At 41.0% G+C, this 15,452-nt stretch overlaps 1 protein-coding gene across 3 annotated transcripts in view; it reads left to right on the forward strand.

Annotated features, from left to right (window-relative positions):
* The window catches only part of PDZRN4 (PDZ domain containing ring finger 4), a 347,368-nt gene that overhangs the window by 298,497 nt on the left and 33,419 nt on the right, over window positions 1-15,452 (forward strand). For all 3 annotated transcript variants that reach the window (XM_077338568.1, XM_077338567.1, XM_077338569.1), the window contains 2 exons: window positions 10,912-11,010; window positions 14,469-14,531. In XM_077338568.1, the coding sequence (XP_077194683.1) occupies window positions 10,912-11,010; window positions 14,469-14,531 (162 nt within the window). The remainder of the gene's footprint in view (window positions 1-10,911; window positions 11,011-14,468; window positions 14,532-15,452) is intronic.

Genomic DNA, 15,452 nt, shown 5'->3' on the forward strand with positions numbered 1-15,452 from the left:
TTATTGTTAGGTAAAGGTAAAGATAAAGGTATCCCCTATGCAAGCACCGAGTCATGTCTGACCCTTGGGGTGACACCCTCCAGCGTTTTCATGGCAGACTCAATACGGGGTGGTTTGCCATTGCTTTCCCCAGTCATTATCGTTTACCCCCAGCAAGCTGGGTACTCATTTTACCAACCTCAGAAGGATGGAAGGCTGTCAACCTTGAGCCGGCTGTTGGGATTGAAATCTCAGCCTCATGGGCAGAGCTTTCAGATTGCATGTTTGCTGCCTTACCACTCTGCGCCACAAGAGGCAATTTTATTGTTAAGTTTATTTTATTGGAGTAAAATTTGGGGATTTTATTGTTGTAAGATTTTATGTACGATATTTTATATATATGTTGTAAACAGCCACGAGCCAGTTCTCTGGGAGCGGCGGTCTAGAAATCAAATTATAAATAAATAAATATAAATAAATTCCAGAAGTTCAACAAGATCTTAACATGCTGGAAAAGTGGGCAAATGAGAACAAGATGGAATTCAATAAGGAGAAGTGCAGAGCTCTATATCTGGGGCACAAAAATGGGAAGCATGCATACTGAATGGGAGAGACACTTGTGGGTAGCAATGTATGAACGAGTCTTGGAGTAGTTGTAGACTGTAAATTAAATATGAGCAGACAGTGTGATGTGGCAGTAAAGAAGATAAATGCAGTCTTGGGCTATATCAACAGAGGCCTCATTGATATCATGAAATGTCACAGTCCCGCTGTATAGTGCATTCGTCAGATCCCACTGGGAATACTGTTTGCAGTTTTGGAGACCTTCCTTTTAAAAGGACGTGGACAAAATTGTGAAGGGTGCATTGGAGAGCAACAAGGATGATCTGGGGCCTAGGGACCAAGCCCTATGAGGAAAGACTGAGGGAAACCCTATTTGAGAAAACCTGTCATAGATACATAATACAAATTTTCCTGCCTAGTCTGAAGAGAATTTTCTTCCATTGCTATGGCAATGGAAAATTAAATATACCATAAGTCAGGTCACATAAATAGTTATCCAATTTATCTACATATATTCCTAGAATGAAAGAAGTCTGAATTAGTAGAATATAGCAGTGTCCCATGCCTAGTCTTAATAAGTAATTTAACATTTAATAAATCCTATGGGAAATACACAACCAGCAAATGTGAATACCACTATCACATCTCCCTAAAGAGGTATTCTCACATTAATTCCATTTTAATTGCCTTTGTCACACTGGGTTTCAGCAGGACTACAAATGGTTTTTTGCCCTAACTTTTGACCTTTAAGGATTTTAAAACAATATTTGAAAGAAATATTTCTTTAATAAGCAAATCCTGGATTTTGCATTTCTACACAGGACAATTGTACAGAGAATCTAGATGCTAGTATCTTCTAAAACAGTTTACTTGCACACATTCTTGTTTGCTAACATGAAATTAATGCGTTTTACCATGATTTGAAAGCAAACTTTTACAGAATCCCAAACCACAGCACTTAATCGTCTTCTTTCAAGAAGTAAGTCAAGGAAACTTTTAACACAGTGGATGACATTTACAACCTACTCTTCTATCAGCTGAAAAAATTGCAGTATTAACTCAGTTGCTGAAGGGAATAACGACTTCTAACCTAGTAATAGAAGGTTATGGTCTTCAACCCATGATTCCATCACCCTGGAGGATTAGCAATTTAACCTCTTATCCTGTCCTTTGAGAGTATAACCTCTTCAGCTTTTACATACTTTGCCAGTTCAAAGATGACCTTTACTTAGTTTCTCATCTTTCATAGGATAAATCAGTCATTTAATTAATTGTTTAAAAGGTCAGTTTTGTGGCCAAATACTGAAACTACTATGCTCACCAAGCTGCATAGAGCAGTACAGAAAGTCAAACTCTTCAGCCCAAGTATCTAGATAAGTGGAGAGGCAGTATGTTGGATTCAGATCAAGAGGAAGCAGCATTCAACTTGATCCTAACCATAACACCATGAATGCTACCCTGAGTCCCATGAAAATAGAGTGGGATATAAAAAATATAAATCCAACAACTCTATCAGTGCTTTAGTAGCCATTTGAGTCTGACCCTTCATAAACAATAGTAATTGTCACCTCACCAATTATTTCTTCTAATAATACTGCTAGCAAAAGGAAACAAGTTAATGTCACTTGTTTGCAGTGCCGAACATTGCAATATTGGTTTATAGCACTTTAGGAACCACTCAGCTTCACATGCTGCAGGACCATTTTCACTTCCCAGTCTACTCTTGGGTGCCATGCTTTCAATTTGTACATTGTCCAGCCTATTTAAAGCACTATCATTGTTTCACAATGTATCCGGAAGATCAAGATAAATTGTACTGGGGGGAAGAATGTGGCTACATTTTGAGGCATCTTGGGTTACTTTCCCACATTCATGGGAGGTAAACCTTTCAATAAATCAAATGGGCTTTCTTCCACAGTTAAATGCCAGACTCAAACCAGGTTTGATTCTCTTGTTTTCCTAGTCACAGATCACTTAGGGCTGCTATTGCTGAGCAGTTCTGTTACAGCTGTCTCATCCTCACCTACCTCACAGGGTATTATTTATTTGTTTGTTTGTTTATTTGTTTATTTAGCTTATATCCCGCCACTCTCTGTGGCGGGTTACACAAAAACAGATTAAAACCCCAGTAAAATCAATCATGTTCCCCAATACCCCAAAAACCTATAAAATGGTAGTATAATTCCCAATCTTCCCCGATCTACAGTCAACCATCACAGGTATAGGTTCGCAGAGTGGTATAGTGCTGGCCAGAGGAGGGGCCCCAGTTGTCCCTGTAACCTGGCCGCAACCAAAGACATTGCAGAAGAGCTCTGTTTTGCAGGCCCTGCGGAACTGAGGGCCTTTTTGCACGGGGATCTTTGTTGCAAATTGGTCACTGAATGAAAAATCGCCATTTAAAATAGTGGAATTCGTCGTTATGCATACCTGCCTTTGTAGTGGAATCAGTTGCGTTTTTTAGCGTTTCCCACAGGCTTCCGGTCTCGGCAGAAATCGCTAGAAAGGAAGCGCTATTGCCAAGCTCGTCCCGCCCCTGGCCGTCAAGCAGCCAATGGGCAGCCGTTAGCATGCTCCCAAACAGCCCCTTTCCCTTTAAGGAAGGTTTAAAAAAAAAAAAAACAGACCCATTGTAACGAATCTGGGTAGATTCGTTGCAACGGAGAGACCCATCCAGCTGCCTGGGGTGTTTGAGCTGTCGTTTGATCATTTGATCGTTAACACGCTGCCTCCGAGTGAAAAAAAAAATCCCCCCCCCTCTCACGGGCCCGATTTTCGGCTGAATGGAATGTGTGAAATGTGTGTGCTTAGTGACTGAAGGGGAGGGACTGAAGCCGGGAAGCCTCTGTTTGAGCTGTCATTTGATCGTGGCCACGCTGCTTCCGAGTGGAAAAAAAAAAATCCCCCCCTCCCCCCCCTCACAGGCACGATTTTCAGCCGAAACAGTGTGAAAAATAAAGGGAAAATACATCAGCAAACGGGCTTCTGCGGGCTTCTTGTGCTTAGTGACTGTAAACAGCTCTGAGGAGGGACTGCAGCCTGGGAAGCCTCACTGGCTAAACGGAGGCTCGCCGGTGCGTTGATCTCCACTCGCTCGGGGAAAAAAAAATGGCGATCGCTTCGCCGGAAGTTTGGAGGACAGGCTCAGGAGGAGGGACTCTGAAGAAACCGCAACAATGTTAACGCACAGGTCTTTATCGCTATTGTTGCAGATTGGTTGCAGGAGTGTATCGCTTTCCGGAGGGTGAATCCACTTTTTGGGATTCCCCTGAAAGCGCTACAACGAAGCGCTTTTTGCGGGTCGGTTTCAGGAGTGTTGCAGATTGTCTACGACGTCGTGGGTTATTCCAAATTAGTAGCGTTTTCAATTAGCAACCATTGTGTTATTTTGAAGCCGTGCGAAATGGCCCTGAGACAGCTTCATCAGTGCCCTCAGGTCATCCAGGAGCTCATTCCACCATGTCAGGAACAGGACTGAAAAAGCCCTGGTCTGGGTCAAGACCAAATATGCTTCTCTGGGGCCTGGAACCACAAGCAGATTCGTACCCACAGAGTGAAGAACCCTGTGGGGGGACATAAGCAGACAAGCGGTCCCTCAGATAGGCAGGGCCAAAGCCGCGGATGGCCTTCAAGGTTAATACCAAAACTTTGAATCTGATCTGGGCCACAGCTGGCAACCAATGCAGCTGCTTCAGGACAGGCTGAATATGGGCCCTCCAGGATGTACCAGTGTGTACCAGCTGTAATTTCCGGGTAGTCCCACATACAGCGAGTTACAGAAATCTAATCTGGAGGTGACTGTTGCATGTATCACTGTAGCCAGACAGTCTAAGGGCAGGTAGAGCACTAGTAGCCTCACCCAATGAAGATGGTAGAATGCCATGCAGGCTAATACCTATGACCTGGGCCTCCATTGAAAGGGTGGTATCTAGAATCACACCCACATTTCTGGCTGAGGGCATGATGTTAAGCTGCATCCCAGCCAGAATAGATAAATGAGCTTCCTGTCCTACCTCCTTTCTGCCTAGCCACAGGGCCTTCATCTTGGAGGGGTTGAGTTTCAGGTGACTCTGCTTTAACCATATGGGGAATGGAAGGGAAATCTGTTTGTAAGTTTCTTTGGGACTCCTTTGGGTAAGGAAAAGCAGGATATTTATGGCCATCTGCAGTCTGGGTCCAGTATATCTAAGGGACCACCTATATGAGTATGCCCCGCCATGAGCATTGGCCAGTGCAAACAGGCTGGTGGTCTCTTGGCCCAAAGAGGTATGCCTGGCCCTGTCCCAGGCTTGGTGGAATAAGCTCCCAAGTGAGATCAGAAACCTGCCTAAACTCCAGCAATTCTGCATGGCCTGTAAAATGGAGCTCTTCAACCAAGCCTTTGACTGAGGTCAGTACACACCTGCTGCATATAGCATTCATTGTCAAGCCTTCCTCTACATGCACATACTATGTCTGCATTCCCCTACATATATAGATGTAACATTGCCCTCTCTTATTTTCCGGGGTAAGAATTTTTCAACTTTCCCCTGAATCACCCGATTTGCCCATGCTGGGACCAATGAAGTGGGGTTGATTGTGGTTTTTTATGGAGAAGCTGTATGAATTTTTTTTCCTGTTTTACTTTTTATCTATTTTTTTCCACGTTCAGGTTTATTGTAAACCCTTATTTTGTCATCCACCTTTGTGAGGGGTGAGATACAAACCAACTATTAAATAAATACATAAGTAAGTAAGTAAGCCAACTTTTTTTTTCTTTTTTAAAATAATTTTATTATTTATTATTATAAAAAGCATTTACAGAAAAGTAAAAGAGAAAAAAAAAACGATCAGCTGATATGGTTTGCCATCCTCTTTTAACATACATATTCAGTTCCCATCACATATTAATCCTAATTTAGAAGTTTTTACCATCTTTCTTAGCAAAATGATTGTTAATACATATGAGAGTATAATCTGTTATAAGAATATATTCTATTATTATCTTAAGTGATATACAGTCGGTCCCCTTCATATATTGGCCCTAACCTAAGAGTTACTACTGCTGTCTTGTTAATACATATGAAGTATAGTTTGCCGTCCTCTTTTAGCATACATATTAGCATACATATTCAGTTCCCATCACTTATTGATCCTGATCAAGAAGTTATTACCATCTTTCTTAGCAGAGTAATTGTTGATACATATGAGAGTATAATCTATTATAAGAATATATTCTATTATTGTCTTAGGTAATATAAAATCAATTCCCTTCATATATTGGCCCTGACCTAAAAGTTACTGCTGCTGTCTTTCCCACAGGAAACCAGGAGAATGCTCCACTGTTCATCATATCCTTCAGGTGGTCGCAGAAAATGAAATTGTATTTTTTTCCATAGTGTCGCCTGATAATTCCTGTATAGAGTATTTCTGGCCCTTCTGTCAGGGCCAAAGAAGTCTCTTGCTTGATTCTTGCTTGCAGTCGCCTTTAAGTAGGCTCTGTATACTTTGTCAATCCGGATCTCTTCCTCTGGTCGCACAGAGATATCTCCTGATAGCTTCCTGCGTGCTGTCACCTTTGAATAGACTCTATTTATTTTGTTGATCCAAATCACTTCCTGCTCTAAATAGACTTCCAGGTTTTCGGTGCTTTCCTTCCTTAAATCTGTTTTCCCAAGTTCTTCCAAGGTGCTTTTGATTTTTACGTCCCTAGCTCTCTCCCCCTCCTGTTGATTAACTTCCAGACATTGAATTCTCATTTGAAGTATTGTTGGCTGAGTTGTGTTTTCATCAGCCGTTTTTTCCAAACCGTCGGTTCTGTCTAAAAGCTCTTTCTTAGTCTTTTGGATTTCCTTTTCCACCTTGTTGACTGCTTTCAGTATATTTGAGTTCCCTTCGCATAACAAATGGAAAAGCTGTGCCTTAGTTAATTCTTCCATAGTTCTAGGCAGTCACAAATTATAAACAGAAAGTCTCGTGAGGTCTTGCGGGAGCTCGAGCGATCCAAAATTATCAGTTTGTCGATCTCCGTATAAAGTCACTGAACTCTCTCCAACAAATCTTTAAAGTCTCTCTTTTCTTTAAGCTCTCTCTTTGTTTGATTAATGGGTGTGATTAGCTGGGAGCTCCCACTCAACGAAAGGATTCACTTGTAAATTGGTTGAGGAGGGGGGGAAGAGCTTGTGAGGAAAAGAAAGGAAAAACCAGAACACTCACAGTCTTTACTGTTGCAGACTTCAGTTCCTGTCAGTCTGGTAAAAGATGATCTGGGAAGAATGTAGGGTCAGCTGGTCATTTCAGGCTTAGAAAGTTATTTACGACAAGGGTGCCATCATGACCTTGAGCACATGCCACGGCGATCCGGAGAACTCAGTCTCCACGGATCTGTAGGACCCTCAGGATGCCGTTCCCGGTTCCTGGGGCGACTGGCGAGCAAGATTTGCGTATCTGCTCAGGTCTGCCAGGTGCGATTGCTCCTGACCCTCAGCATGGCTTAAGAGCCGGGCAGAAGCCTAGCTAGTACGGCGCCATCTTCAGTCGTTCTCCCCGCCAACTTTTCTTAACACAACTCTGGTCTGAAGAAACATTTTTATAACGAATGGCCTTGAAAGCGCACCACGGTGCAATCACATACAATGAATTATTATTACTCACAAGCACATATGTTGATATACAAAAAGACAGACCTTTTCCTTTTACCTTTGAAGGAGTTTCTATTTACAGGACAGCAGAAGTATATGGATTTCAGCTTGTATGCTATTTCAGCGGTGCACAACCTTTTTCTGGTTGCGGACTGCTGCCAAGGGGTGGGGGAGAGGGTGACTGGAGGCCCGCGCCAACGCACATGTACAGACCTGCCACACATGCGCGTTTGTGCTCCCTGCGGGGGTGCAAGCATACATGCGCGGTGGCTCTACCATGCGTGCATGTGCGAAACTGCCGCACGTCCATGTTTGCGCTGCCGGCATGCCACGGCCACACTTCCCTCTCCCCCCCCCCCCACAGCAAGAAGCTTGCCGGGCCGCAAGCTAATCAGCCGCTTTGGCGGCCCATTTGCTCACAGCCTGGTGAGCTTCTCGCTGTGGGGGGAGCAGGGAGAAGCAGCCGCGGTCCACTGCTGAGGCTCTCACGGCCCGGCACCAGGCCGTGACCCGGGGGTAGGGGACCACTGTGCTATTTCTTGTTAGCTATGATTTAAAGGCTTCTGTCTCTGTCCTTCATCGCATATGTAGACTTCCTTATAGGCTTCAAAGGGGTCACAAGCTTTTTTTTGTTTCTGAAATGTATATGTTGTTACTGTAGTTGAAGCCATTTTTGTTACTGAAATTTCATCCTAATGTTAACCGTTGTAGTCAAATATTCACTTCACTGAGATACAGACTTCAATTATTAAAATTTTTGAATAAGCCTACTTTTTGGTTAGTTCTTTCTCACCTTGTACCCTACCAGTTAATTATTTCTTTCTTTTGGAAATAACAATTCATAACACTTTCCTAAAAATAAACTTCCTTAGATCAAATAAGGCTTACTTCTCCATAGACCTACTTAGGATTACTCCCTTACTGTGGTTTCACGTTTCTTCATAGTACTGTATGTATATAATCATGTAATGAAAAAGAATAACCAACCTACTTGATTTTGTGCATTTCTAAGAGCAAATAAATTATTCTGAATATATAGCAGATCAAAAACAGAGCTACTACCTAACAGCATTTTCTGTTTTAAAAATATGTGTTATCTGCATTCTGAACTCTTTTTTGTTTTATTCTGTATTATGAAGGTCAGCATAGATCTCCATCAAGTCCAATTCCCAAATGTTTAATATCACATAAATATATACATCTCATTTTGTTGAAAAAGGCATTAAAACAGGTACTATTTAGGGAAGTTTGTTTTTAAAAAATGCTTTTCTAGCTGAATGCCTTCCATGGAACATGGGAAACTTGGTGGAGAGAAGAGGGGAGAAAGCCAGGCTTCACGTGGCTTCCCTTTTATCATTCCATAGGATACAATCAGTATGTGGGAAGAAAAACATACTTTTCTTCAATAACATCAAGAATGCAATCAGAGTCACCTGAAATTCAACACATCCAAGACAGAGATCATGTGGCTGGGTCGGAAAGGGTCAGATCAGGAAGCATGTTTATCCTGCCTGGATGGGGTGCAATTAGAAATTTCACCCTCTTCCAGGAATTTGGGGGTGATCTTTGATGCCTCTATATCTACACAGGCTCAGGTCACCTCCAGGCTTGATTTCTGTAACTCGTTCCATGTGGGCCTACCCTTGGCCTTGACCCAAAGTTCCAACTGGTACAGAACACAGCTGCTGAGATCCTCACAGGAGCATCTTGGAGGTCCCACATTCAGCTAGTGCTGAAAGAGCTGCATTCGTTACCGATGGTGTTCCAGATCAAGTTCAAGGTTCTCGTTTTGACCTTTAAGGCCCTTTGCAGTCTGGGCCTAACATATCTGAGGAATTGCTTATTTCCCTATGTCCCCACCCCACAGAGCTCTTCACTTTGTGTGTACTAAAAACTGGTGATCTCCAGCCCACATGAGGGAGGGCCTTGCTTCGACCAAGGCCATTTCAGTCCTGGCCCCACCTGGTGGAATGAGCTCCCGGACAAGCTAAGGGACCTGTTGAAGCTATCACAGTTCTGTAGAGCCTGCAAGACAGAACTCTTCCACCAGGTGGTTGGTTGAGGCTAGGGCAAGAAGATCCTTGTTTTTCTACCTTTCTTGATGTCTTGGACATCTCAGACATCGCTACATCATGCAACCACCTGCCTTCAGGAATGGGGTCTGGTGATGAGGTTTGTGGAGCCAGAGTTTGCTGTTAGGGAAAACTGTTAATGATTAAATCTCTGTCACTATACTGGATTGTATTATGTTTTCATTAAGGGTTTTTTATTGTTTTAAACTAGCACTGTATTCTGCTGTATTCTAATATTTTAAATGTAAACTGGCATAAGATAGCATTGGTAATAAATTAAAATAGAAATAAATTTTAAAAATCTAGTACAGTTACACCAGTCTATGCCTATTGAAGTCAATAAACTGGAGTAACTGTACATTAGACAGCTCTGCAGGTAAAGAACAGGGTAGTGATCATTTGGAACTGGTTCAAAGTGTACCTTTTCAGTTCAAGCACAAAATATTTAAATTACAGTATAGGTAAAATGTCTGGATTTGTTGCAATGGAAACATGGTTCTCATCTTTCTCAAACAGAGCTCCCCAAAGATCCTGGGCCATTTAAGCTGACTGCAAAGTAAAGTGCAGAATATTTTGTTATCCAACAGTGTGATTATAAACAAAATCATACCCTTCTAAGTTCTTTGAGGTCAGTTGGTTCTGTTTAGGATGACACTGCAAATTCTGGTGTTCGAGTATAAAAGCAACATGGAGTCGACTGTAACATTAGCCTTTGTATTATCCATTCTGATTCTGAGGATTTACTGTACAGTATTTGAACTAATCATTGTCTTTTGGTATTTTATTTTTACAGTAGCATAATAGTGGGGATTTTTAAAAATAAAAATAATATACCAGCTTCTCAAAGTTTCAATGACCTTGTTGAAAAGCAAAAACATTTACTTGTTGGCAACATATTAGCTGGATTAGGCATTATTACAAAGTTACTTCACTTTTTTATTATCAGTTCACATCATACATCCTACTCTTGATTCCATCTGACCTTTTCCCCTCATTAAATTAAATATTTTAATTTTAAACTTTCAAAAGCCTCACATGTGCAATTACAGAAGTAGAATATCAGCAGATGATTTTGTCTCTTCTCCCAAATACCTGGGTTGGCTCAGCAACAAAATATATAATAATGTGACAGGGAGGTATATCCATAGACTAACAAATAAGAAAAAACATAGGACAGATCAGCAAGCAAGCAAGAAGAAACAAATGGAAAATGCTATGTGTGAGGCAAGGAAGAGGACAAGATCACCATAGAAGAAGAAGAGTTAGTTCTTATATGCCGGTAACTCTGATTTTGGTTTATAGCCTCTGAGGCTGATGGAAGATTGACACTGGCATATGGCTGATTGATGAATACTTTTTCCTGTTCCATAAATCACCCATTGGTGTGATAGAAATACAATGACTGGGTGAGAAATTGTCAGCCTTTTTTTTTTTAATGGTTCCCTGCAAATTCAACAAACATTCCTGATTTTGATGTGCCAGATTTTGCTTTTTTCCAACTTTTATATATTTTGGGTACATGTGTCTAAAGCAGGCAACAGGCGATAAAACAGAAAGTACAACAATACTGAGGAAAGTAGCTTTCACTATTCTTATTCTGAAGTATCTTTGAATCAAAAAACTGCTGCAAAATTTGTTGCCAAAATAGGTGCCTCAGTGCATTGTATTTTATCCTACAGGAGATTGAACTCTGTCGTGTTAAGAGCCAAGAAAAACTGGGGTTGACTGTATGTTACCGCACAGATGATGAGGAAGACACAGGAATCTATATCAGTGAGGTAAAGATCTGGTGGCATAAAGAAAAATAACTTTTTTTTACTACAAAATTCTGGCTGTTTGTCCATTGAAATAGACAGGTATAATTATGTCACCTGAGCTATATAACTGTTATTACTAGCATGTTCATTTAATATAATGCTTCAAATATAGCAGCAGCACTAAGAAAAAAATGCATGTTTGCATGTTCCCTGAAATTCAAATAGCTTAGAGCCTCTGTTTTTATGTCTTAAATCTCTGGAATGCTTGAAAAAATTGGCCAGTGTCCATGGTCAGCCTTCTGCCTGAAGCTAATAAATTAAAAGTTATTTTCTTAAATACAGATTTTCTTTGAAAACTGAAAGTGTGAAATCGTTGATCTCCAAACAAATATATACATAATTGGTCAATAATATTTGTCTTCTTACCAAAGCATTAGAAAGTATAAGCATAAAATAAAATAAAATTGGGAATCAAGGAGGATCCTGGAAATTGCAGCATAGTTTGCCTCATCTTGGTTACAAGTGAATTGGCGGAAAGCATTAATAAAAATAGATTTGTTAGGTATGCTGAAGTAAATGGCTTCTAAAAGGGAAGGTCTGCCTTAGCAATCTGTTGGAGTTCTTTGGGCATATGAAGAGGAATGAGGGTAGAGATACAGTTAGATCTCCAAAAAGCTTTTGACAAAGTATCTTGCCAGATATTGAGCATTCCTAGATGTTATGACATAAGAGGATATACAACCTGGTGGTTTAGTCACTGTTTAATTACCAAGAAGTATAAGGTAATGGCCATATGTCATAACAGGAGGGAGGAAATGGTGGGTTTCTGTGGGCAAACTTCTTAACCTGTTCAGAAATGATCAAAATCTGAACTGAATGGTGATACTGGATTATTCAGGATAGTGAAAAGAAAGTAGGGTAAGAAGAATTCCAAGAGGTTAATCTAAACTGGGTTTCTACAAGAACTGTACAACTATTTGTACAGTGCTCCCCCACATGCAGCCAGTTTGGTGTAGCGGTTAGGAGTGCGGACTTCTAATCTGGCATTCAGATTGGATTCTGCGCTCTCCCACATGCAACCAGCTGGGTGACCTTGGGCTCGCCACGGCACTGATAAAACTGTTCTGACCGAGCAGTGATATCAGCGCTCTCTCAGCCTCACCCACCTCACAGGGTGTCTGTTGTGGGGAGAGGAATGGGAAGGCGACTGTAAGCCGCTTTGAGCCTCCTTCGGGTAGGGAAAAGCGCCATATAAGAACCAACTCTTCTTCTTTTTCTTCTTCTAAATGAGCTTGTCTGAAAGACTTTTATGCATTCTGGTGAGCCTTTTGTAAATGACAGCACATAAACTCAAAAAATGTAGTAAAACGAATACAACTGAAAGGGAATTAAATAGACAAACAACCAATAATATTGTCCTTTTAGGTCATTCATTAACATTTGATAAAGCAATCCTCTCTGTATTTATAGATTTAAAAGGTTTCCATTCCCATATTATAGTTTAGTCCAGGTAAGTCTTTCCCTTTAGAGAGCCAGTGGTTAGGAGTGCAGACTTCTAATCTGGTGAGCCGGGTTTGATTCCATGCTCCCCCACTTGCAGCCAGCTGGGTAACCTTGGGCTTGCCACAGGACTGATAAAGCTGTTCTGACTGAGCAGTAATATCAGGGCTCTCTCAGCCTCACCTACCTCACAGGGTGCCTGTTGTGGGGAAAGGAAAGAGAATGCAATTGTAAGCCGCTTTGAGACTCCTTCGGGTAGATAAAAGTGGCATTTAAGAACCAACTCTTCTTCTTCTTCTTCTTCTTCTTCTTCTTCTTCTTCTTCTTCTTCTTCTTCTTCTTCTTCTTCTCCTTCTTCTTCTCCTTCTTCTTCTTCTTCTTCTTCTTCTTCTTCTTCCTCATTTAATTGTGTGCAATTATGCTGTCTTGCATAACTGATTGAACACTTCAAAATAATTTTCTCTCTGGAAATTTATTTATTTTATTATTGATTATATTTATATACCACCCTCCCCTAAGGCTCATAGTGGTTTATATGGAACAGGAGAAAAACAGTACAAATAACACGGTAAATTGAACAATAGCAATACAGAAGAAGAAGAAGAAGAAGAAGAAGAAGAAGAAGAAGAAGAAGAAGAAGAAGAAGAAGAAGAAGAAGAAGAAGAAGAAGAAGAAGAAGAAGAAGAAGAAGAAGAGAGGAGGAGGAGGAGGAGGAGGAGGAGGAGGAGGAGGAGGAGGAGGAGGAGGAGGAGTTGGTTCTTATATGCCGCTTTTCTCTACCCGAAGGAGGCTCAAAGCAGCTTACAGTCACTTTCCCTTTCCTCTCCCCACAACAGACACCCTGTTCTAACAGCAGGACAATATAATAATGGAAGAAAACATAGTGAGAACATCTGTTGAACTGTAATATACTGATGGCCCCGTGGGTGGTGGTTTTCATGGGAAGAAGGCTCAGGGGCCAATGGACTGTGATTGAATTCAGGTTGACCCCAACTAAATGCCTGGTGGAAGAACTCCCTTTTGCAGGCTCTGCAGAACTGTTTAAGCTCCGCTAGCATTCTAATCTCCTCCAGGAACTCGTTCCACCAGGTGGGGGCCACGATGGGAAAAACTCTGGTCCTGGTTGAGGTCAAATGAACTTCCTTGGGGCCAGGGAGCACCAGGCAGTTGGTAGTAGCAGAGAGTAAGGCTCTTTGAGGGGTGTAGGCAGAGAGCGGTGGTTACCTTAGGTGCACTGGGCCCAGACCCAAAATGGCCTTAAAGGTGATTACCAGAACCTTAAGCTTGATCCAGAATTCAACTGGAAGCCAGAGCAGTTGAAGCATGGGCCGAATGTGGGACCTCCAGGTGTTGCTGTGACGACCCTGATTCTATGACTTAGTATGAAATAGTTAATGCACAAAGAGTTTGGAATTGCTTTACCATTCCATTTTACTTTGTGTTTAAGGTCCCATGAGTTTATTTTGCTAGATAAAATAGAGGTCCATAAATATTTTATAAAAACAGAAAAACTGCTTCTTGCAGAAACTGTAGCTAGGCAGCAGTATCTGTTACCTATTATTGCTTCTCAAGTATCACCCTAATCTTTTGCCTATGAATTCTGCCGTTGATACTGCATTTCACAAGACTTGTATGGTTTTGATTCGTAACCTCTTCTTTCTCGAAAGCACATTTCCAGCTCAAATAGAGCAGGGAAGATTTTGTTGCCCATTTCCCTGTGGAAAATTAAAGAACCAAACTTGAGGTGAGGAAATAATGATGACAGAATTTAATGCAGCAACTCAAATACTGAGAAGGCAACCCCATTTAAAGCCATACTGTTTTTCCAAAGTGTGATTTAAAGTAAAGTTTAGAGTTTTGAAACAAGGTATTTACCTGACTTGAAATTAATATGTAACTTAGGACCTGAGTAATTTCTCAAAGGTGACAGATATTTGCCAAGTTTTTAGAGTTAATATTTGAAATTTTGCCCTATGCAGATTGATCCAAACAGTATTGCTGCCCGAGATGGACGAATCCGCGAAGGAGATCGGATATTACAGGTATGTTACTATAAACCTTGTTTCCTATTCCAGTGCTTAGCAAATAGTATATTTGACATTTCTTATGTATACCTAATAAGCATTTCTGTCTTAATATCTGTTCCTGCATAGAGAAGTTCTATAACCATTAGAGACTGATTATTTTACAATGGTATAAGGTTTTACTGGAAGAGACAATAATGCCAGGAAAAGGTGAAGACAGCAAGAACAGAGGAAGACCTAATATGGGATTAATTGATCCTATAAAGGAAGCCATGGCCTTTTGTTCGCAAAACCAGCACACGGTTGTTAATTATTACATGATTTGAAGGTTATTAATTTTTAGGGTTACTATAAGTTGGAAGCAACTTGATGGCACTTAACACATACAAAGTTCCATAGATAAGCTTTTACCAGATATATCTAGTATTTGAGATCATATTTTTCACTGGGTACTTCATATGAATTTTATTCACCATCTCAACTAAACTTCAAATATAGGCTTTTTCTGTTAATTTATTGAATCATAGAGTGAAAAACTGCTGCCTGTGAAAGTTCCCCTTCCATTTTAGTCACCAGTACTAATAACAAAGCATATGATTGTCATGTTTGCTTGGATTTCAGTTTGAAGATATAACAAAGTTCTTGCTGCAACCTCCCTCCCTTAACCTTACTTTTTTGACGTTATATCAAGCTGGATCCCCAATCCTTTTGAGCCTGAGGGCATCTTTGGAAGTCTGACACAGTATGGAAGGCACAAACACAAACTGCTGCTGCAAGAATTGGAGCCAAACAGAAAATGGCTGGTACTGGAGGCAGAGTCAATCACAAAATGTCTGCCATAAAAGGTGAAGCCAACCACAAAATGTCAGGGAGTGAAATTATGAATAACTTTGATAAGAATGCTTGCAGCATTTCAGGCAGAAGCTCTGTTTAATAGGA

This window comes from Paroedura picta, chromosome 5 (assembly GCF_049243985.1).
Source record: "Paroedura picta isolate Pp20150507F chromosome 5, Ppicta_v3.0, whole genome shotgun sequence".
Taxonomy (NCBI): domain Eukaryota; kingdom Metazoa; phylum Chordata; class Lepidosauria; order Squamata; family Gekkonidae; genus Paroedura; species Paroedura picta.